Genomic DNA, 21,646 nt, shown 5'->3' on the forward strand with positions numbered 1-21,646 from the left:
CTACTAATAACATTTGATTCTGATCATGAGACAGTTATTGAAGCTGATTTCTCTGACTACATAATAGAAGAAGTGATATTGTAATATAATGATAAAGAGATTCTATAATTATATATCTTCATATCTAAGAAACTGAGTTCTGCTGAATGCAATTATGAGATCTATAATAAGAAACTTCTCATAATTATACACTGTTTAGAAGAATAAGACTCTGAACTCTGAAGTATCTCTGAATTTAAGATAATCACAGATTATAAGAATCTCAAATACTTTATAACTATCTGTAAACTCACTGAATAACAGATATAATGATCTGAGTTCTTAAGCTGCTTTTATTTTACAATATACTACTGTTCTGATAGCTAGAACTTGATAATAGATGCTCTCTCATGATAAGAGTAAGATATGTTATCTGATATAATAGATACTCACTGAATGAACTGAGAGCACTGGCTCTTGAACCTGAAGATACTAGTTGATTAAGATAAAACAGTTCATGACACTATACATACTTTCTTAGTTAGAACTGTCATTGATATCTTCATTTCCTCTACACTGAATGAACTGTGATATACAGTAGCTCAGACAGATGAACTTCTTCAGATTCTCACTGAAGCAGTATATCAAGAAGCACTCTGATTTCTCTCAGAACTATATATAAGAACTGATATCTCAGAATGTTCAATTGATGATAATAACACTCTATGATTCTATAAATAACACTGAGTCTCTCACTCTGAATTCTTACACACTCAGATAATACAAGAGATGTATAATTCATGTATAATCAGTTATTCAGACTGTGAACAACTGTATAGAATAATCTCTCAAGAGTTCTACTAATCTGAGATATCAAACAGTATCAGATACTTTATCTGAAACTGTAATCACTGTTCTTCTGTTATCTTATGAAAGAACTGTAGAAAAGATCTATTGAAATCACTTAATATTTCTGATAGAATCTGATAAGATGTAGTAATTAACTTCACTGTCAATCTATCTAAGAGTAAGAATTGTAGAAACATTCTGATTATTGTAAATTAACTGAGTAAAGATGTAATATTGAAATCTTATAATAAGATGAATACTGAATAAGTTATTAAAGCTTTTCTACAGAGTCTGTTCTATTAGATGCATGAATTACTGAGATCTATAGTATCAGATCAGAGCTGTTAATTTATAAGCACTATCTGAATAAGAATCTGTCAAGTTCTCAAGATTATATACTGTCTATCAACTGTCTATCACTCTGAGACTGATAATATATCAGAACAGACAATTCAGACTGTGAAGAATTATCTCTAAAAGTTCTGTAATCACTTATAAGATAATTGATATGATCTTCTTCTACATGCAGAGATTGCTATTAATAGTCAAGATGCTGTTTTAATAGATATAAGTCTGTTCTTTCTTATACACAGATATTACATGAAAGTGTTGAATCTTCTAGAGATCACACAGTTCATACTGAATCTCAACAGTCTGATTCAGATCACTGATAATATAGTAATAAAACTCTGAGATATCTGTGATTGAGCAGAGATCTTCATGACAACTGTAAAACAAGATTAAGAGAATTAAATCAATATTCATCAAGACTTCACTGAATAATATAAGATAGAAGATCTAGTATAATTGAATCTTAAGAATATACAAATTACATATTCATCTTGTACACTAGATTACTGTCATATTAAGTATAAAGTGATAGAAGTCTTAGATAGCTATAACTACTATCTTGACACATTATCAGAAATTCATGATGTATTTCATATAAGCTTGCTTCACTGCACTATCACTGATTCATTCTCTTCTTAACTGACTTCTGACTGACAGTCACCAGGCATCATAGAAAAAGATAATGAGCTTGAGTGAGAGATTGAGAATATTCTTAATAAGAGATTCTGTGACTGCAGTCAGTAATATCTTGTGAAATGAGTTGACTATGATTAACTGATCTGAACTCTGAGTTTCATGTTATCTGAAACAGTGACTCTTGACTGATGAGAACTGCTTCTGAAAGAGAGAGCTAATGTGACAGAGTGTGTCTGATCAATTATATAGACTATTCTGTTACACTTCACAGATCTCAATCACTTCATTCTCAAACACATACACTCTGATTCTCAGTCATTCTTGATCACTGATCCTCGGCTGCTATGAACGCGCGTATATTCTCCCGCCCCGAAGCTCCACCACATATGCCATCACATATGCATATAAATATCCACCTTGATCACTGATTCTTGCACTTTCTCTTTCTTTCCTTCTCTAATGTTTTTATCTTTGTTATATAAGACCTATAATATTATACCGATCTATTCGGCGTAGGCCTCTTACAGAGAAATTAGTCTCATTTAATCTCATTTAGTCTCATTCTTAGCATAAAGTTACTATTTTTAGACATTTTAAGGTTTTTTTTAGACTATTTTTAATTTTTTAAAAAGTAACACTTTTTGATAACACTTAAATGAGATTTAAAGTCATTTAAAGCAATAAAAATAATTTAAATTGAGAAGTGAAAATCATGATCTCATTTGAAAAATGTGATAAGAGTAGACAGTAAGTCTTACTGAAACAGTATGAAACTACTATCTAATGTTAAAACTGTGTAATGAGATCAGTTGAATTGGTAATGAGACTATTAAAAAATCTGATTCTGGTCTCAGACATGATCACACAGTCAGTCTAGTGACAGTTCACCTTAGTGTTTCTGAAGATTGAAAACTTTGATACAAGCATATGCTAGAATATGCAAAGAACAAGAAGATATCAGACTTCATCAATCTTGACAAATCTGATATCTTCTCTGAACTAGAAGAACCTCTGAAGCCCGAGTGTTCAGAAGAAGCTACCGCGGAGGTCAAGATAGCATATGACATCAAGATCACTGTGTGGAAAATCAAATATATAAAATATGAGAAATTGAATGAAGGTATGACAAAGATATAAGATGTTATATGAAGAACAGTGAATGTCACAGAGCTATGACATGTATGCAGTGAGAATGATGATGTAAAGAACATTATTTATTTATTAAGAGATTATCTCTCTCTCACAATCACAGACTATCAAGATAATATGAGAACTCAATATCATGATCTCTGCAAAGCACTGAAAAACAGAGATATAGAGAAGTGATTAAATAACTGATCACTTATTAAAGATGATATCAAAGAGACAGATATAGCTGAACAGTTCAACTTGAAAAAAGACTTCTTAAATATGAATCTAGCTATTAATACAGGTTATATACAAGCATAAACTAAGAATGTTCAATGTAATAAAGATGTCATATCTTTAATAGAGTTAGTTAAGAACTTCAGGAAATGGTATAGAGAAATGAGTATTCTCAAAGAAGATAAATCTATGAACTTCACTACTCTTAATGAAAGATCTCAGTAATCATTATCAGTGATATTCAGAAACTGCATCTGCAGAGCCTGTCACTGATACACTCAGTGCTACTATCTCAATTCATCAAGAAAGCTATCTGAATGAAAGAAAAATGAGAAGAAGAGAACTCAGATTGATCAAGCTCTTAAAAATCAAGAATTGAAGAGATACATTAATCATGCAATATCTAGAGATTCATTCATGAATATGAATATAATAGATGTCAATGAAGCAGTTCTAGAAGAAATGATTCTGAAGCAATCAGATCATCAATCTATTGATTAACAGATCTGAAAAATATCAATGAACTCTTCAAATTCTCACTTCTATCTCTGAAACTTCTGAATCTTTGATACTGATACAGAACAGCATATATGCAATAATCAAACATGTTTTCTATTCTTTACACCTGTGAATAAGAATGCGGAAGTCTATACAGACAATTCCAGCACTAAAGTTAAAGATTATAGAACTGTTAGAACTATCATGATAAATGAAGCAGAAAAGCAGTTCAATATCAATCTCACTAACACAGCTTATATACTGAATTTTCATACAAATATCATTGCATGAAAACTATGTTTTCATATAGAAGGTATCTATTATGATGAAAAAGACTTCAGCTTGTGAAAACAAACAGATAATACAATCTTTGCACATGTTGAAGTATTTGAGAAGTTGCTAGTTACAGAATATAGTGAAATAGCTGTTTTCTCAACTATCTCAGAAAAATTCACTACTGAAGTCACTGCAGCTACTACATCACATACTTCTAATATCACTATATCTGAAAAGACAATATCTTCAAATTCTTCAACTTCAATAAATCATTCTTTCAACCTGTCAATATGCATAAAACCTTCTCAAAAATTTAAGATCTCTATAGCTACTCAGTCTACATGGTATAAGAGATTAGAATATTCATTGAAAATCATCATTCAAAAGCTTGCAAATGATGCAACTGGTGTTCAAATCATCAATCTAGAAGATGCTGCAGATGAGCTTATCACTGAGCTTTGTAAACTCTGTCATCTATCTAATACAAAAAATCAAATATCTAGACATTCTCATGTTAGATCTCAAATATCATTTGAACACCTACACACAGATATCATACATGGCCCTACACAGTGCTATAATAATGAGTGTTATCTCATACATTTCATGTGTAATTATCTATGTTTTCATGTAGCTATAACAGCTATCTGAAAATCTGAAATCTGAAAAGCTCTTAGATAAGCTATTAATTGAATTAAATATCAATTCAACTGTACTATAAAGATCATTTGTATTGACAATGATACTGCAGTCAAGAAAGCAGATAAATTCATAAATTGAGTGAATGATGAAGGCCTAGAGATGAAGTATTCTTCAGAGTATATTCATGAGCAAAATGATACAGCAGAGTGAGCAGGAGCAATATTAATAACAAAGACAAGAACTCTATGAATAGAATCTCTTCTGTTACAATCACTTTTCCCTGAGATTGCACTTACTGTTATCTACCTAGTAAATTGAATCTCTACTAGAATTCTAGATTGAAAGTCATCTCTATAAGTATTGAAAGAATTTCTACAAATCAAACCTCACTTCTGTGCTTATCTTTGAATCTACAGATGTTGCATCTATGCAAAGATACTAAATAAAGTTCTCAATAGAAACCACTCTTAGAAGCTAGATTTCTAAGCATATATTGAATATCTAGTTGAATATGATTCTACAAACATCTATCAAATTTGAATTTCACACTTAGAATGAGTGATAAGAGCAAGAGATGTGATGTTTGATGAGAATAGAAAATTCAACTCAGAAGACCTCTACATCAAAAGACAACTAAGAGATTAAGTATCTAAGAAGATAGAGCTTCTATATATAAAAGTTCAAGAATCATCAATGACTTCTATCAATCAATTGAAAGAGATTATAGATGCAGATATTGATGTTTTTTATCTTAAAGAAAATGCTCAAAGCTCTGAAAAAATAGAGGAGGAAAATAATAAGCATCTTTCTACACCAGATTCAACACCAGAGTCAACAGGTTTCAATATTGATATTAATACTCATTCAGCTGAGATAGATAATCAAACACAGAACATTGCATCTAGAGCTCATGATATCAGTGCTGACTTTGATAAAGTAAATATCATTAATAACTGCAGAATCTGAAAACACAGAGCTGCTCATCTTGTAACAGTTTCAAATATCAAAAACAATTCATTTCAAATGATCAATGAGACATTCTCTCAATCACACTCAGACTTCTATAAGTCTCAATATTTATTTTCAAATACTGTTTTCACAGTTATCAATAATACAGCTACATTAACAGTATTTATACTGACTTCAAGAATTTATAGATCTCAACTGTCAGATTCACTGAATCACTGAGCAGATATCAAAAAACACTCATATTATAAAGAATTTGAGAATACTGCTAAGCAGGAATGAAATAGTATATCTCTGTAGAACATATATGAAATTACTAGCAGATTACAGAGAGATATCTCAGTTATCTTTCTATAATAAGTATTTATCTACAAATTTAATGATGAAGGTTTTCTTTTGAAATACAAAGCTCACATCTATGTATATGAAGATCTTCAATCAATCACAGATCTCATTATAAAAGCTCATATACTAGCTGTCAGAGATCTCTGAATCTTGTTAGCTTTAACAGCAGTATTTAATCTAGATGCAGAATAGCTAGATGAAATCAATATCTTTATTAATAGTAATATTAATAAGCTAGTATATATGAAACTATCTGATAAATGATGAAAGTTGAAGAGAGTGTAAAATTTGAAGTGTATAAATTATATACTAAAACTTCTACAAGTACTATATAAATTATACAAATTATTTCTTCTCTGATTAAATGAACTATCTTTAATATTAAGAACACTAGACTTCATCTCTATATCAGAGAATTAATGTCTCTTTTCTAATGATTAATTGATCATCTTCTTTTATATGAATGATATCATCATTCTATTATAATGAGAAGATTTAAAAGAAAGAGATTAACTAATCAAAGATCTTAAAAACATCTACAAGATCTGATAGATGAGAGATTTGAAATAATTTATTATTATTATTATTATTATTATTATTATTATTCTTTAATTATAGATGTATACAGTTAGAGACTATGATATCTATCTGAGAATCTTTAGTTCTCAGAGTTTTTCCTATATCTATAGAGTCAACTATTATATACTTATCAATTTCAGATATGTAAAATCAGAAAATTCCAGCTCAGAATACAAAAACTGTTTATAAATTATAGTATTTTAACATCTATTAATACTTTGAAATCATTTGAAAATATCATGACAAAGGAAAAGAGAACATAGTCTTAAAGATAGATACATTAAATAAATAGCTACAGAACAAGACCTCTGCAGTTTACATCTTAAGCTATATACATATTTTAACACTCTATATAACTGACTATCATCTCTGTTCTCTCAGGCCTGCTTCAGAGATTATCATTCTCTCTAAAGAGCTGTCACTCAGCTAGCTTCTGTAACTAGCTTACTTATAAGTAAGATTCTCACTAAGAATAACATCAGAGCTACTCAATTCTAGTTAAGTCTCTAATCTTTCAACTGTCAATCTCAGTATTTCAGTCTATTAATTGACTGTCACAGTCTTGCTTACACTAATCACCTATTAAGAGCATCTAGGTCTTGTCTCACCTAGGTTCTTGCTAGGCTCAGAGTGTTCTAATCAGATAGTTTTTAAATCTCATTTCTCAGAAGTGAATGTCTAGAGTGAGAGAGATAAGATCTGATCAGTTAAGCTTAACAATGATTTACTATTCTGCAGACATTCTAGATCTCAATCACTCTAGTACTGATCTAACTTGAAGCATCTGAGAAGCTGTTAATTCTAAGATCAGTGAGAATTAGTGCCTGAGAACCCTCAGAATGAATATCTTAAGCTTGATGATAATTTACTATAGTGCATTCAAGAGTCTCTGATACTGTTTTATAACTTAACAGTGGAAGCTGTGATTAAGATGACTCTTACAGAGTTTGAACCTGCCCTCTCTTGACATTCATTCCCCGGGGGGAAGGCCGCTAATTGAGGCTTCATGGTAGTGTAGTTAACTACTACGCCACCGGGCCATTTGAAATGATTTCTCAACATGTAAATAATACACAATCATCTTAACTTGAAGCTCTGACTATGTCAGAATGTTTATATTAATAAGATAGTTGATATATATCATCTCACACATGTCTGTAAGACATATACCTCACTAACTGATACTCTGTTAGAGCCTTTTAATAAGTCAGTTATATTAGTAAAAATTCATTATTATTAACAATGTATCAGCTTCTATATCTACTTAGCAGTGATAACTCACTCTGATATTATATATGCAGTGAGTAAACTAGCTATATTTATAATAAATTTATCAGAACATCACATATCAGAGATAAATAGAATAATATTTTATTTACATAATATGAAGAATCTCACTATTTAATATAATGATAACATTGACAGATCTCTACAACTTAATCTCAAACCTGATATTATCAAAGTCATCAGTAATGTCTCTTTTACAGATAATTCAGATTATCACTCTATACAAGAATATATCTTCAAACTATTCAGTGAGACTGTTGATTGAAAATCAAATAGATAGATAATTATAACTATATTTATCACAGAAGCTGAGCTTGTTACTATCTCATAAGCTGATAAGAACTCTATCTAATGAGATAGATTCTTTTAATATATTCAATTTAAATCTGGTCATAAGATCTGTATTTAATGTGATAACTGTCAAACTGTTAACATTCTTATGAAGAAAGACTTCTCTATAACTATGAAGCTCTGTCATATTAATATATATGAAAGCTGACTCTGAGAATATGTTCAATTCAGTAATATTACAGTTGATTGAGTGTCTACAGCTCAGATGCCAGTGGATGACCTTACTAAGACTCTGTCATGCCAGAAACATACAGAATTTGTCAAGATGCTAGGTCTAGTTAATATATCAGATATTATTAAGATGTAAGCAGAATAAATAATCTATCTTGATATAATCTCTATAGATTCATCTACACTCTTTTTATTGCAGCTTCATTTACACTTTCATTTACACTTTTATTTACACTTTCATTTACATGTTACATTTGCTGAAGAGAGTGTGTCAGAAAAAAGAGATTATACACTACTGAACATCATTAACATCATATTACTACAATATTTCTCATCATCATCAGCTTACTACAATGCTTGTCTAATACTCACTTATGCTAGCTCTCTTGGCTCACACATATATTTTACTATAAATAGCTCTATCTTTTGTATGAAATAGATATATTAGATAGTGCATGGATAATATAACAAGCAGATCTTGATACACATAAGATTCATATGTCTCCAACATATTCATCCGTGACACTCATTCCGACACACTTCTTCCCCCTATACTCTGGGGATTCTTGGAACTTGACTAGGAACGCGATATTAATTCCTTCATATCTGTCAAGCCAGAATCTCATTGTTTTTGCCAAATTGTTCTAGCTCTCAGAAAACCCTACTTCAGCTACAGAGAAAGGGCTTGTGACTTTTAGCAGTTGGAGCATATGAGATCATGATATCTAGCACTTTTGTGGTAAACTCCGCTGGCTGGCTGTCAGGTGCATTGGTCTGAATCTCAAACAGCTTGACATGGTCTGGTACCCTGGATTCAATCACACGCCAAGTGGCTTTTAGAACATGGTGAACAGCACTCTCATGAAGGGATGATGCCGCGCGGTGGACAGATGTTTTCGAAAATTTTCTGTCAAAGAAAAGGTGGCCCGATGGCGCCGCCGGTCGTCCCTGGTATGATCAGCGAATATGGCCCCTAACAAAGAAAGAGGATGGAAAGAACATAACTCATTTTTCGAGGTATCAAATGTGTCAACAATCTTATGAAAAGTCACGCTGAGGGAGGTCGGTAAGATGGATGACTTCATCTGCACAGTTAGTAGGGAATCGACCGGCAAACAAATCATCTAATTGCTTGTGGGTAAGGTCCGATTCGCTGGTGAAAGTTCGTATCCAAGCTCGCGGCTTCATGGATCGATCATGTTTATCACGGCAGGATGCGTGGATCGTTGTCCCACTGCCACCAATAATCATACCAAATTTGTGCGGCAGTGCAAGGGGACAACTTACCACGGTGAGGGTTCAGACACAGGGCGAACGCCATCCTCGTTGCAGGAAGGACGGTTGTTACATAATTCTCTGAGATAAGAGGAGTGACGATTGATGGTTTGTGGCGCTTGAAGATTTTCCAATCTAGTTGTTGAATTACTTTAGCAAGGTGGCGAGGTCCTGGGCTCCAGCCCTATCCCACGAGACCCGCACCACCCTTAGGTATCCATGGATGTATCTTTAGCTGCCGCTAAGTTAGCTATTGTTATTAGTGTAACTACACAGTAAGGCCATTCATTGAGGCTTACACTGTAGAGCATCATCACATGATCAATCATGTGACCCACACATCTAATATCAGAAGAAGTTGATTCCAATCATGAATCCATCTTTTCATGCATTGCATGTCACATTAATAAACTTTAACTGTTTTTTTTTTTTTTTTTTTTTTTTTTTTTTTTCATAACAACATTTTTCAGAACAGCTTTATTATAAAATTTTATCTCAATTAATTTAAAAGCTTTTATTATACTTCTGTATTATTATTAAATACTTTAATTTCATTTTTTAAATTTAATAAATCTGAGATATAGTTATATTGTAGTAGAAATTTCTGTGATGATTCTTCTGTCTCTGTAAACACTTTTTCTGCTTAGTCACTGTTATTGTAACTTTCTATTGTATATAGAAGAATAAATACAATTATATTCTTTCTCTATAGATATTTATTATTCTTCATTTTCTTCATTTATAGTTTCAGTAATTTTTTACCATTAAAAATAATTCATATAAATAATTTTCCTTAATAAGTTCACCTGTAAATAGAAATTTTCTGCTCTATTCCAGTTTTCAATTCCATCAGACAATGCAGTTAAGTGAAGATTTTCTCTGTAGTATTGAAGAATGTGTTATTCATTCTTTATGTCTGTGGTATTTTGCTACATTCTACTTTGCATATTTGAATGAAGTTGTATTTCTTTCTGTTTATGTACTGTACTTGTGTTATCTTCCTTCTGAATTCTCCCATCCCATAGAATCACAGCCTCTATGGTGGATGGACTTCTCTTCCCAGTCAACTTTCGCTATTGAAGGATTTCGCCATGGCATCTCCCAAGAGTGAGGAGACAGAAGCGCGTTGGCTCCCTGAATTACCAGACGGCGCACATCAGCGTACTATCGACCCCAGGGGCGATCTGATTCTCGTTTCAAACTGTCCTGATACATGCCTCTTCAAAGTGTCATCAAATGTTCTCTGCTTGGCCTCTAAGGTCTTCCAAAATCTGCTCATATGCAATGAATCTCAGCGACCAGCTACTACCCTCGAAATAGGCATCGCTTTTACCACAGATGCCATAGAGATACTGCTTAGAATCATTCATCTTCAGATGAGGTGCATCCCGGAACGACTACCACGCATGCACCTGCTAGATATTGCACGCTTGGTTGACTGCTATGAAATGCAGGATTCTTTGGGCCCTTTTCTGGAGCTTTGGATCAATAATTCTTTCTACATAACTTACGCCATGGCCGACGAGGGGAGTGCCTTGGACTGGCTTTACATTATGTTCGTGTTTGATGAGCACTTTTATTTCACAATGGTAGCTTCGCACCTCATGTGGACTAGTACCGGGATTGATTTGGAAGATGCCCCTGAAGGCTTTCGGTCTGTTCTCGGTCAGTATGGAGGTTTTGTTGCCACCGTATCCCTCCCGAGCCTCTGTTATAGTAGGCGAAATTTATTTCCATAGCTAATATCGAAGCAGATGAGATTAGATGTGAACGTGACTTTTATCTCCAGTCGTGGCTAAATTCTATCCATAAGGATTATAAGGCCTACGTCGGTAGTTCTAAATGCCAAAACCGCACTTGTACGGCCCAGGAATTTGTCGTCGGTTACTTCACAAGGCTTTTGGAGAAATATCAACTTCTATGTCCTCCCCAGCCACCGTACAAGGGTGTCACATTGAACGCCGTGTCCAGAATTTTCATTGAATTTCGGGAAGGCCTGGAAGAAGCTCCCCCATGCCCTATGGGAAACCGTCATTATCGCGTTATGGAAGAGCGGCCACAGTCCAAAGACTGCAAGTTGTTCAAAATTGAAAATTTTAAGCCGTATCGGCCTCATGCCCTTATACCATTTTATGGCCCGTAGTACGCCATTCTTCTTGTTCTACGGAGGCTCCGGGTAATCAAATGCTGACATTTTTTATTTCATGGCTGATCCTGCTCCGGGCATCTTTCCTGTTTTCCTTCAGCACTGCAAACCTTGTCAATGTTTCAACACTTTGAATAAATCACCTGTTGTTCTCGTGCCGCATAGGTGCTGCTGCATTGATGTTTCTTCGGGCAAGCCACTGTAATGTTTGTTGATTTTGAGGTGTAATGTAATACTGTGTGTTTTTGTCCGTCCATAGCTAGTTAGGGTGCAATAAAGATGAGCTACTCTGGCAAAGATAATAGTCTTAATACTTAATATTCACTCATGGAGAAGAAAGTTGCCAATGCTTACAAATGTTGAGGTGCCACATTTATAATCACATTGGAGATGAATTTGTCTAGTCATGAATGAAACTAGAGATTTGAGTTAACTTACAAGTTAACTAGTTGAGCATGGTTAGACATAAAAGATGCATGTCAGCAGAGTATCAATGGCATAATTTCACAGCCTAATAAAACACTCAATACATGACAACATCGATTTGAACTATGAGATATTCAGTTGCAGTGTCTGTACTCTGTAGAACCTCCTTCTACTTTTTACTTTTTGTGTATAAGAATAGTGAATGTGAGTGCTGTATATTAAACCTGTGTATCACTATAAACGCACTTTCTTAAGTGATGAGATATTCAGTAACGTTACATGTACATATCCTACCCCCTATTTAACTCCGAGCTAATCGCTGCACCATCGATCCAAGTTCCAAACATCTCAATACGAGAGAGAGCCTGGGGTGTCAAAAGCGGATGTTAAATAGCGATGCAGTTCGCTTCCAGGTTATGATTAAACAATTTGTTAACGCACGGGTGGACTATCGCATCATCAACCAACCGCCATGCAGCCCGCTGAACTACGCCGACACAAAGAACGAGGCAGGTATGATGCCGAGTCCATCGGCTCCGTTTTCTCGGACACTTTTATGGCGCATGTCTCGTACGTCGACCATGGCCTGCCGCAATGTCTACCCATGATCGCGCTGTTTCGGTGCGAGGAGGAAGGGGAGGCAGTCTACCTACATGGCCACCCGAGCTCAAGGCTTATGGAGCTCGTGCGCGCGAATGAGGTGAAGAGGAAGGCTAGGATCGAGCGGGGAGAAATACCAGATGAAAGTGGAGATGATCGGATAAAAGTTTGCATTACGGCAACGAAAGGTTGGATATCTACCCAATCCCGACTCCAAAATGCTTATATATCGCTAACGAGTGAAAATCTAGTGGACGGGCTTTCCCTCTCCTCAGCTCCAAACGGGCATACGTTCAACTACCGTTCCGCCGTGGTGCATGGCGCATGTTCGCATCTCGGAGACCGCCGTGCGAAAGAAGATGTCATGCGCGGTATGATGGACCACATCGTAGCCGGGCGCTGGGAAGACCTCAACCCCCTCGCCTCCTTCGCGCTGTCATTGGTATTTGTGATACGCGTCCAGGTCCAGCGGGGCTCGATGAAACACCAGAGCGGGATTCCCATGATTCAGTCGCGAGATCGAGCGAAGGATGGACCAGATCGGCAGGAGCTTGTGTGGACTGGGGTGGTCCCGTTGTATGAACACTTGGGCGCGCCGGTGCCGAGCGGGTTGACAGATGATGCGCAGATACCTGAGGGGCTCTTGAAATATATCCGGGAGAGAAATGAGAAGCAGGAAGGGTATGCGAGATCTGCTGCGAAGTGACGAAGGATATGACAAATTTAGCAATAATGAAGCTTGTAGAACATTCCCCATGCTTACAACTGAAATTATAACGCCTAAAGTACAGAAAGGGTTCATCGAGAAGAGAAGAAGCCTTTTTCTCCCAAAGAAGTATCTGTAATGTACTGTACATGGGTTGTCAGTAAATGGCTTAGGATGTACAGTACAAAGGGGGGAGGGTCACGCCGCGCCTTCTAGGGAAACAGTAAGCCCAAGTACTAGTACAGGGGAGCACTGTTCCATAAACAGCTTTTGGACACCAGTTGGTTGGATCATGAATGAGTTCCAACTGCCATCACTCCCTCAGCACTATGATGTAGCCGCCCGTACTGGGGCCCTTTTTCCTCTCCATACTATGGAGTATGAAACCCAAGATGTGACGCTCGAGAATGTAGCCACCTACCATTTAGCTACTGGCAACACTAGTGACTATCACGAATCAAAACCTACCTTGAGAATCAACCGTTCTGATTTCTAAACATAGATAGATCAGAGTGATCGAGCGAGTAATTAGCCGTCGGCGGCAACTGAGACATGCCAAGGACAATGTTCCTAGTAAAATGAATCTATGAGATAGTGATGGAAGCAAACCTCGCAGTTATAAACTGCTTGTGATCCTTCCAGGACAAGATCTGATGGCTCTCTGCATTGTTAGCTTCGATTCCACATAAAATCCTTCTGCTTCTTATCTCGACTATCAAGTTCTCTATTATACCAAGGAACAACCATGGCCCGTGCTTTCTCTTCGACTGCTCGGACCCTTGTCAGATCGTTGGGCTATGATAAGGAGCTTCTCACGCCGGAGTTCCAGCAGGCACTAGATCTTATTCGGTCAATGGTGCTGTGAAGGTACACAACATTCTGAAACACTACTGAAATTCTGTACTCTAAACCTCTCTTAGAAAGTCGGCGAAATCGAATCTATCGAGATTTTGTCAGCACTCCTCCTCTCTTTCCTTTGCCTAGCCTACTAGGACGTGCTACTTACATCTGTTTACATGTAGGCACCGCAACGACGGCAGTAGCCCTGTCCATCCATCTCAATACCACCCTAATGATAAAGAGCTGATTATCAGCGCTCGGATCAAGCACCAATGGGCCGGCTCCAGCCCATCACATCTATGAGAACGGTACTGGCACCATCAGACTTGGTGGCGATAAACGCGAGTATTCGACGTCGGCCACACAGGGAGAACCCGTGACATGGTTGCTGAAGAGGGACCTCGGGAGTAGAACTTGGTTTACAGGGGCTAAGTTTGTTGGCGGCTATAGCGAGATGCCCCCTGTGGGGTCTCCTGTCGTTGTTCTTGCTGTGATGCCTTATGTGACTGGATCTTAAGTTCAAAATCAGATACGAGCTGGCATTTCCACATCACTTGGGGTTTTCTCACCTCTTGAACCCTCACTGAATAAACCAGTAGACCTCAAGGAACAAATAAAGAGAAAACATCCCCATACTCAGTTATCGGGGGGCTGTATCTTCGCCCAATACAAAGTACGGAGCCTTGTGGCTGGTCCACACCAAATACCTTCGAAGATACAGCAAGGACTAAACGAGTAAAATAGATAGTGCCTAGTTTCAATCACGCATGTACTCTCTCGTGTACATGTCCAAGTCACGGGTTCTCAAGGCTCGGATTTGTGATTTATTAGGTACAAGAGCTGAACCAAGGTCGGCATTTTCCTTTTCATGAATGCGCATGGATCCATTCATCTTGAACAAGTTCCTCCGCAGAGCTTCGCTTGCCTGGTTCCCACTGCACCATTTTCCGCATCAGACACAGAAACTTCTCCCTGTCCTCCGGTTGTTCCTTGAGGGTGGTTTCTCTCTCCTCGAGTGAAACTGGATGTTGCAAAGGGATTCCGGCGCAAAATTCACCTAAATAAGTTAGACAGAACAGAGAAAAGTTGAGAAGGGTGAAAGGGGATGTAAGTAGGAATGAAAAGGGGAGGGCAGAAAAGCAGTTTGCCTACCTTTCTCTGAAAAGAATTTGCTTGTCTGCCTACCCTGAGCAAGGAGGCTAGGCGGTGTCGGCCCAAGAAGGGCGATCATCTCAGCAAGATGTGCTCTACTTCGGTAGATCTGGAGTTCCGGATCATGTCCAGTAAAAAGAAACTCGCCTTCGAACATATCCCATGCCACACAGCCTGCGTTCCATATATCAACGCTGTATGACCATGGAATCTGGAGGATCACCTCTGGTGCTCGATAGAAGTTTGGTTGGATATCTTCCAAATGCTCGTCAATATCTCCAGGCATGGCTAAGCCAAAATCGCATAACACTGGGGGGGCAAAGTTCTTTGGCATTCTGAGTTGGCGGGACTCGCAGATGATGCGACCATCATCTAGTTCTTTCCGCGGACTGGGTGTTTGAAGCTCGCTTTCCTCAAAATGGGCGAAAACCGAATCATCAGCAATGCCGAGCATGATGTTGTCGGATTTGATGTCATAGTGGATAATCTTGCATTTAGAATGCAAAGAGTCTAGAGCTAAAAGGAGATACTTTAGTACGGCAGCCATGACTGGAACTGGTAGTCTGTGAATTGGGTTGCGGCGAAGAAAGGTCAAGACACTCTCCCATAGGGGAGGATGTACAAGGCATCTATGTTCATCCGTGGGCCCATTAACATCAAAAGAGTCGAGAAGCATCCCCACAGCTTTGCGACCAGGATGAGATTTTGAGCCTCGCTCCAGACATTTGTACATATTGAGCTCGCCATCTAATTGCTGGCCTATAGATGTAGATGTAATGAATATCTTGAGGGTAACATAATTACAGCGGCTGAAGATGGTTTTAGTTCAGGCATCTAACACAATGTTATTGGAGACTGGAAGGTCTTACTTCATGTCCCGCGCAAGCCACACCGTCGAAGTTGCTCCGTATCCAAGTTTACCAATGACTTGGTATCTCGCATTGAAGACCTCCCCAATGCGAGCGGGAGTACCGCGTAGCGACATAATCTGGGATTGTCTCTTCTTCAATTTTTTGAGCTAGTGGTATCCGGGGAAGTTCGAATTGGCAAAGCTTAGAGGCTTCCATCCTCCGAACCGGGGTAGGAAACGTAAAAGCGGGGGAAGCATTGATACAAATGCAGTAAAATCAAATATGACATGGATGATACAGATTTGAAGAGGCGATGCCGTTGGATTTGATGCTGATGATGTTGGCTGGCAAACCTTGGGGTGGTGGTCTAGCGCTAAGACCGTTAACTCTGTGATTAGAGATTTGGAAACTACGGCATAAGCATGGTAGTTAAGCGCGCGTTGTCCCAAATAGAGTTGGTTCGCCATAGGCTCGGCAGGGGCGGCTGTGAGATAATTTAATCTAATCAGATCGCCTAGTTAACTATTTATTTCAGTGCCAACCGTAACTAGCGGGGCGATAAGGGTTCTAATAGTTGCACGACTCTGGTGAACAACAACTTATACCATCTCTCCTCTACAGTTTGATTTTTTTTTAGTTGGCTAATTTACACTCTCGTTTTTATCCCCATGATGCTTTCCATTTGAACACGAACATTCTTGTCGTCCCCACTCGTTTCTGGTTAATTACTAACATTTTGTGAAAATGGCATCGGAATTTCCAGCTGGTCCTTCGCTCGTCATCGGGGTAGATGTTGGAGGAACAAATACTGACGCCGTCTTATTAGACACGAAAGATACCGGATCGAAGGCAGTAATTGCATGGAGCAAATCCCCCACGGCGGCAAACGTCACCCTGGGCGTCAGGAGGGTGCTAGAGGACCTTCTCCGTATGGCACCGCACAATGAGAAGAATATTGCCGCAGTGACGATTGGGACAACGCATTTCCTCAATGCAATTCTTGAACACGATGCATCAAGGCTGGAGAAAGTTGCTATTATTCGTCTTGCGTCTTACAATTTCTCCAACCAGACTCCTTCGTTCATCGACTGGCCTCCGGCACTAAAACGGATAATCAACGGCCATGCGGCAATTGTGCCTGGGGGCTGTAACATTGATGGGACGCGCATTACTGATATTGACACAGCGTCAATTGCAGAACAGGCTCAGATTATTCGCTCTAAGAACCTGAGAAATGTTGTCGTTGCCGGTATCGGGTCTCCAATGGATACGAAATATAGACAAGAAGCGCAAGTTCGGGAAATCCTCCAAACCAACCTAGGCGAAGATGTCAATATTGTCTGCTCTCATGAGATTTCTGGGAGCGGGTTGTTGGCCCGGGAGAATACGGCGATTCTTAATGCATCTATTATTAACTTCGCACGGAGAACGATCCGCGGGTTTATGCAAGCTATGTCGCAACTGGGACTTAGGTGTCCGTTATACCTTACAGCTAACACCGGTCATCTACTCTCTTTTACAGAGGCGGTTCAGTTCCCGATTCGAATTTTCTCATCGGGAGCAACAAATTCTATCCGTGGTGCTGCGTACTTGGCAGGGCAATCCTTGAAAGACAGCAGCGGAGCTGTGGTGGTTGATGTGGGCGGCACAACAACGGATGTGGGTTTCCTTCTACGGAATGGTTACCCAAAGCTCGCCAGCTCACACACAGAAGTTGCCGGAATCAAAGTCAATCTTGAAGTTCTGCAAGTTGAGAGTATTGGGCTTGGGGGAGGCTCATTGGTACGCACCAGCCCGGACGGAGCAAAAGTGTTTGTGGGACCGGGCAGTGTCGGGCATGAGATCACTACCAAAGCGCTCTGTTTTGGAGGCACAATACCAACAGCCACGGACGTTGCTGTTCTGTCTGGTGCAGCTATTGGCACGACCAAACCTGTTCTCCCAGAAACGACAGTTGACAAGGCGAGAGCCTGTATAAAGGCAATGCTAGAAAACCTCATCGACAGAGTGAAAACCTCAGCAGATCCATGCACCGTGATCCTAGTTGGCGGAGGGGCCGTGTTATGTCCGCAACGTTTAGCAGGGGTTAGTAAAACAGTCATCCCTGAGTTCGCAGAGGTGGCGAATGCAATTGGTGCTGCTATCGCTCAGATAGGCGGCAGAGCTGAAAAGATGACCGACAGTGCCTCTGTGGAGTTAGTTAAGGCTGAGGTGAAAGCTGCTGCTCTTGCCGACGCTGAGTCGCGGGGTGCTGACATATCCGGGGCTGTGGTTACCAAGGACGAGGTCGTGGGTGTCCCCTATATGGAAAATGCAAAGCAGGTTCTGATCGAGGTCGCCTGCCCAGCAAATCATGTACGATTCTACTCCTCCTATAAGAAGAGCATGTCAGAGCTCCCGACTACCGAAAGTGTGCCTGGATATGAGGAAACAAAAGCCATCGACAACGACATAGGGTCAGACGGTATAGCAGAGTCAGCGATTGACATTTCCAAATATAGACCTACTATTGACCCTTCTGGAAAATGGCTCCTGTCTAAAATTGATGTTCAATTCATATCCATCGGATGCTATATTCTCGGTTGCGGTGGCGGCGGCTCCCCATATTCGACATATCTCGAAGTCGTCAACCTAGTGGAGGAAGGAAGAACAATAGCTATAGTCGAAGCTTCATCGCTTGATCCGGATGCGGTTCTCGTCCCCGTTGGTGCAGTTGGATCCCCAGCTGTTGCAGATGAGAGACCTGGTGGAGACCTGGTGCTGCATGCCTTGCAAACAATGGAAAAGGAGCTGGGGACGAAATATGACAGCATTTTGGCTGTGGAGATTGGAGGGAGCAATGGGCTACAGCCGCTTATATGGGGCTCGTCGAAGTATTACAATCTACCTTGTGTCGATGGCGATCTGATGGGTAGGGAGCTTCATTTACACTTTTTGTTTTTTTTTTAACCTGCGCTCTCGCTTTTTCCACCTGCTGATAACGTGGAAATATAGGGAGGGCATACCCTAATTTCGAGAAGATGACAAGCTTCATTGACTCAACGGATATAAACAAACTACTCCCCGTGGCGTTATCCAGTGGCACAGGCAGGAATATAATCATCCCGCCTACTCAACCAGATGTTCAGGCAGCAGATTATGCAATACGGTCTACATGTGTTGAAATGGGGTACGAGGTTCCCCCATTACCCATCTATATGTTATTCCTATCTTTGCCCAAACGCTTCCATCATTGGGGATCTTAAATCTAACCGTACCCTTCTTCCTAGTTCCGCCGCTGGTGCCACCGGAGTCCCCATAAGCGGTTCAGACATGCGCCGTTTCGGTATCCTTAACACCCACTCCCTAGCATGGCGACTTGGTCGCGCAGTCTCCCTGGCGAAACAGGGAGGCCATCTGTTCTCGGTGGCAGATGAGATAATCCGCGAGTTTGGCGGCGCGCCGAGTGCCAAGGTGATATTCCGCGGCAAGATCATCAGCGTTGAGCATAGCTTGTCTGCCACTGCTCATACGACTGGGAAAGTGGTTCTGCAGCAATTGTCGGCCGATGAGCTGGGGGTGGATGGGGCGGGGTTGTCGAACGGGCCTGAGAGGGTAGTTGTTGAGTTTGTCAATGAGAACCTGAGCGCGAGGGGAATTTATTACGACGGATCTGAGGAGGTGAGTATTTTCCCACGTTTTATTGCTATATATATTCCCATATCTCATTAACTAACTATTACAAGTACCTCGCCGTCGTTCCGGATTTGATCATGCTCCTTGACATGGATACAGGCGAAGCAGTAGGAACTCCAGAGTATAGGTAGGTTGAAATAAACTTCACCATCTCCCCCGAACGGAACTTCTAACCCTTTATATTACCTTTAGGTATGGCCTCAAGATCATTCTCATGGTAGCCGCCCCGCACCCGCTCTGGACAACCGAACGAGGACTCGAGATTGGAGGTCCGCCTGCCTTTGGGCTAAACATCAAATACAAACCTGACCTTCAATACGTAAAGCCCAAAAGTGTAATTGAAGAGTATAGGCATGTTAGATGTGACGAGTTCAACTTAGCCTACACTACGGGTGCATGAGTTCAGGGGCCTTTGTATTTTAAGTTAATCCCTAATCCCTTATTTTGAATGATTTGATTAGATAAGGGGCAAAGATTAGCTAAATATAGAATAGAATAACCTAACGCCGTAAATCGAAATATCTTCAAGTGGAAGTTAGTATCTATTTTCGGGGCACTGCCAACAATTTCTGACGTCATTATTCCCTCTCTAACTAAGTTATGTAGTTATCTAATCGTCCAACACAGCATTTCACGAAGCAATCTCCATTCATTCTGTCTATTTCACGGTCTCTCTTTCATATACCAGCTATTCATACACGTAAACGAAAACTCAGTTATGCCTCGTGCCACAGCAACGATCGGAGACACCGTCCTTGCCGAGACGGATAAGTGGGAGAACGTCGAGGGGAACGTCTATGTAAGCAAAGATTCTTTCTACCCCTATTACTCTCAAGGAACTTACAGTTTGATACTAAAATAATTGATATGCATAGTTCCCCCGCTCCTCCCTAAAAGATTCCACGGGGACATTTACGCTGATAAAATCCGACGCATCGACTTTCTGCCCTTGGAAGGGGACTGCGTTGTACTATGGTATTGCTCTGCAGGGTGTGTACATGTCTCATGCATGCCATATATTTTACACGAATGTATATCGGAAATAAGAGAGATAGAGAGAGAGAGATAGAAGGCTGATACAACCAAAAATATAACAATCAATGTGTCACACAGAGTCAGGTACTGTCATCTCTGATGTAGCATGGTACTACCCGGAGCCGTCCGAGGCGGCGCAGAATATCAGGGATCATGTTGCTTTTTGTGAGTTGTGGATTCTTTTTTCTTCTTCTATTCTTATATTCTATATAAGAGTGTTATGCCTTTTCAGGCTATCAAGAAGTTGTGTCTCATTTCTTTGTGACTTGCGATGCAGATAAGACGAAGGTCCGCGTCGTTGTTGAGTAGCAAAGCGGTCGACTGGGCTGGGTCATTTGGCGTGGCGTAAGGAGGGATGGTATTTTGCACGGCAATATGAGATATGGGACATTGAGAGCGTTGTTCTCTTATTTGGGGCCAGAGTGTTGAGTTGAATGAATGTCATTGATATATGTACGAGAGTTGAACTGATCTGATGTGATCTGACAGACATTGATCTTGATATGGGATGGAATCTCATTTGCTTCTGTTGACCCCCGTAGCCTCACTAGTCGCCTACTCTACTCTTGCAGTTGCTTCTCATACCTACTGCGCGTATTATTCTAGTCTGTTCATATGCTGTATAATAATAAATAAATAGTAAAT

General features: G+C 39.4%; 6 protein-coding genes across 7 annotated transcripts; 5 read left to right on the plus strand and 1 right to left on the minus strand.

The window, feature by feature from the left end:
• The first annotated feature begins 10,177 nt into the window (after positions 1–10,177).
• On the plus strand, positions 10,178–12,100 carry BDBG_08685 (uncharacterized protein). The gene is made up of 2 exons (XM_002620840.2): positions 10,178–11,235; positions 11,325–12,100. The coding sequence occupies exons 1-2, from the start codon at positions 10,662–10,664 to the stop codon at positions 11,711–11,713; spliced, it is 963 nt and encodes a 320-aa protein (XP_002620886.1). The 5' UTR covers positions 10,178–10,661; the 3' UTR covers positions 11,714–12,100.
• Positions 12,101–12,405: 305 nt separating this feature from the next.
• On the plus strand, positions 12,406–13,722 carry BDBG_08686 (the record flags this gene model as incomplete). 2 transcript variants are annotated; one of them, XM_031723678.1, is made up of 2 exons in its annotated part: positions 12,406–12,930; positions 12,994–13,722. In XM_031723678.1, the coding sequence occupies 2 exons, from the start codon at positions 12,615–12,617 to the stop codon at positions 13,446–13,448; spliced, it is 771 nt and encodes a 256-aa protein (XP_031580935.1). The 2 variants fall into 2 exon arrangements, with proteins under 2 accessions (XP_031580935.1, XP_002620887.1); XM_002620841.1 differs by having other exon boundaries at positions 12,615–13,448.
• A 425-nt stretch (positions 13,723–14,147) lies between these two features.
• Positions 14,148–14,805, plus strand: BDBG_08687 (uncharacterized protein; the record flags this gene model as incomplete). Its single annotated transcript, XM_031723679.1, has 3 exons — positions 14,148–14,297; positions 14,471–14,487; positions 14,543–14,805. Exons 1-3 carry the CDS (start codon positions 14,194–14,196, stop codon positions 14,803–14,805), a joined length of 384 nt encoding a protein of 127 aa, XP_031580936.1. The 5' UTR covers positions 14,148–14,193.
• A 349-nt stretch (positions 14,806–15,154) lies between these two features.
• BDBG_08688 (CMGC/SRPK protein kinase) lies at positions 15,155–16,425 on the minus strand (the record flags this gene model as incomplete). The annotated part of the gene is made up of 3 exons (XM_002620843.1): positions 15,155–15,345; positions 15,441–16,249; positions 16,310–16,425. The coding sequence occupies 3 exons, from the start codon at positions 16,423–16,425 to the stop codon at positions 15,155–15,157; spliced, it is 1,116 nt and encodes a 371-aa protein (XP_002620889.1).
• A 610-nt stretch (positions 16,426–17,035) lies between these two features.
• On the plus strand, positions 17,036–20,366 carry BDBG_08689 (hydantoinase; the record flags this gene model as incomplete). Its single annotated transcript, XM_002620844.1, has 5 exons — positions 17,036–19,202; positions 19,286–19,460; positions 19,561–19,951; positions 20,017–20,093; positions 20,159–20,366. The coding sequence occupies 5 exons, from the start codon at positions 17,036–17,038 to the stop codon at positions 20,364–20,366; spliced, it is 3,018 nt and encodes a 1,005-aa protein (XP_002620890.1).
• A 318-nt stretch (positions 20,367–20,684) lies between these two features.
• BDBG_08690 (uncharacterized protein) lies at positions 20,685–21,310 on the plus strand (the record flags this gene model as incomplete). The annotated part of the gene is made up of 4 exons (XM_002620845.1): positions 20,685–20,765; positions 20,842–20,956; positions 21,080–21,166; positions 21,279–21,310. The coding sequence occupies 4 exons, from the start codon at positions 20,685–20,687 to the stop codon at positions 21,308–21,310; spliced, it is 315 nt and encodes a 104-aa protein (XP_002620891.1).
• Positions 21,311–21,646: the final 336 nt, after the last annotated feature.

The sequence above is a fragment of the Blastomyces gilchristii genome, assembly GCF_000003855.2.
Source record: "Blastomyces gilchristii SLH14081 genomic scaffold supercont1.27, whole genome shotgun sequence".
In the NCBI taxonomy this organism is placed as follows: domain Eukaryota; kingdom Fungi; phylum Ascomycota; class Eurotiomycetes; order Onygenales; family Ajellomycetaceae; genus Blastomyces; species Blastomyces gilchristii.

Excerpts from the sequence above, each read along its gene's own strand:
- BDBG_08685 (XM_002620840.2), top strand. The coding sequence starts at position 10,662 with ATGGCATCTCCCAAGAGTGAGGAGACAGAAGCGCGTTGGCTCCCTGAA. Across the intron at positions 11,236-11,324 it reads AGGCTTTCGGTCTGTTCTCG|ATGAGATTAGATGTGAACGT; the intron begins GTCAGTATGGAG and ends ATATCGAAGCAG.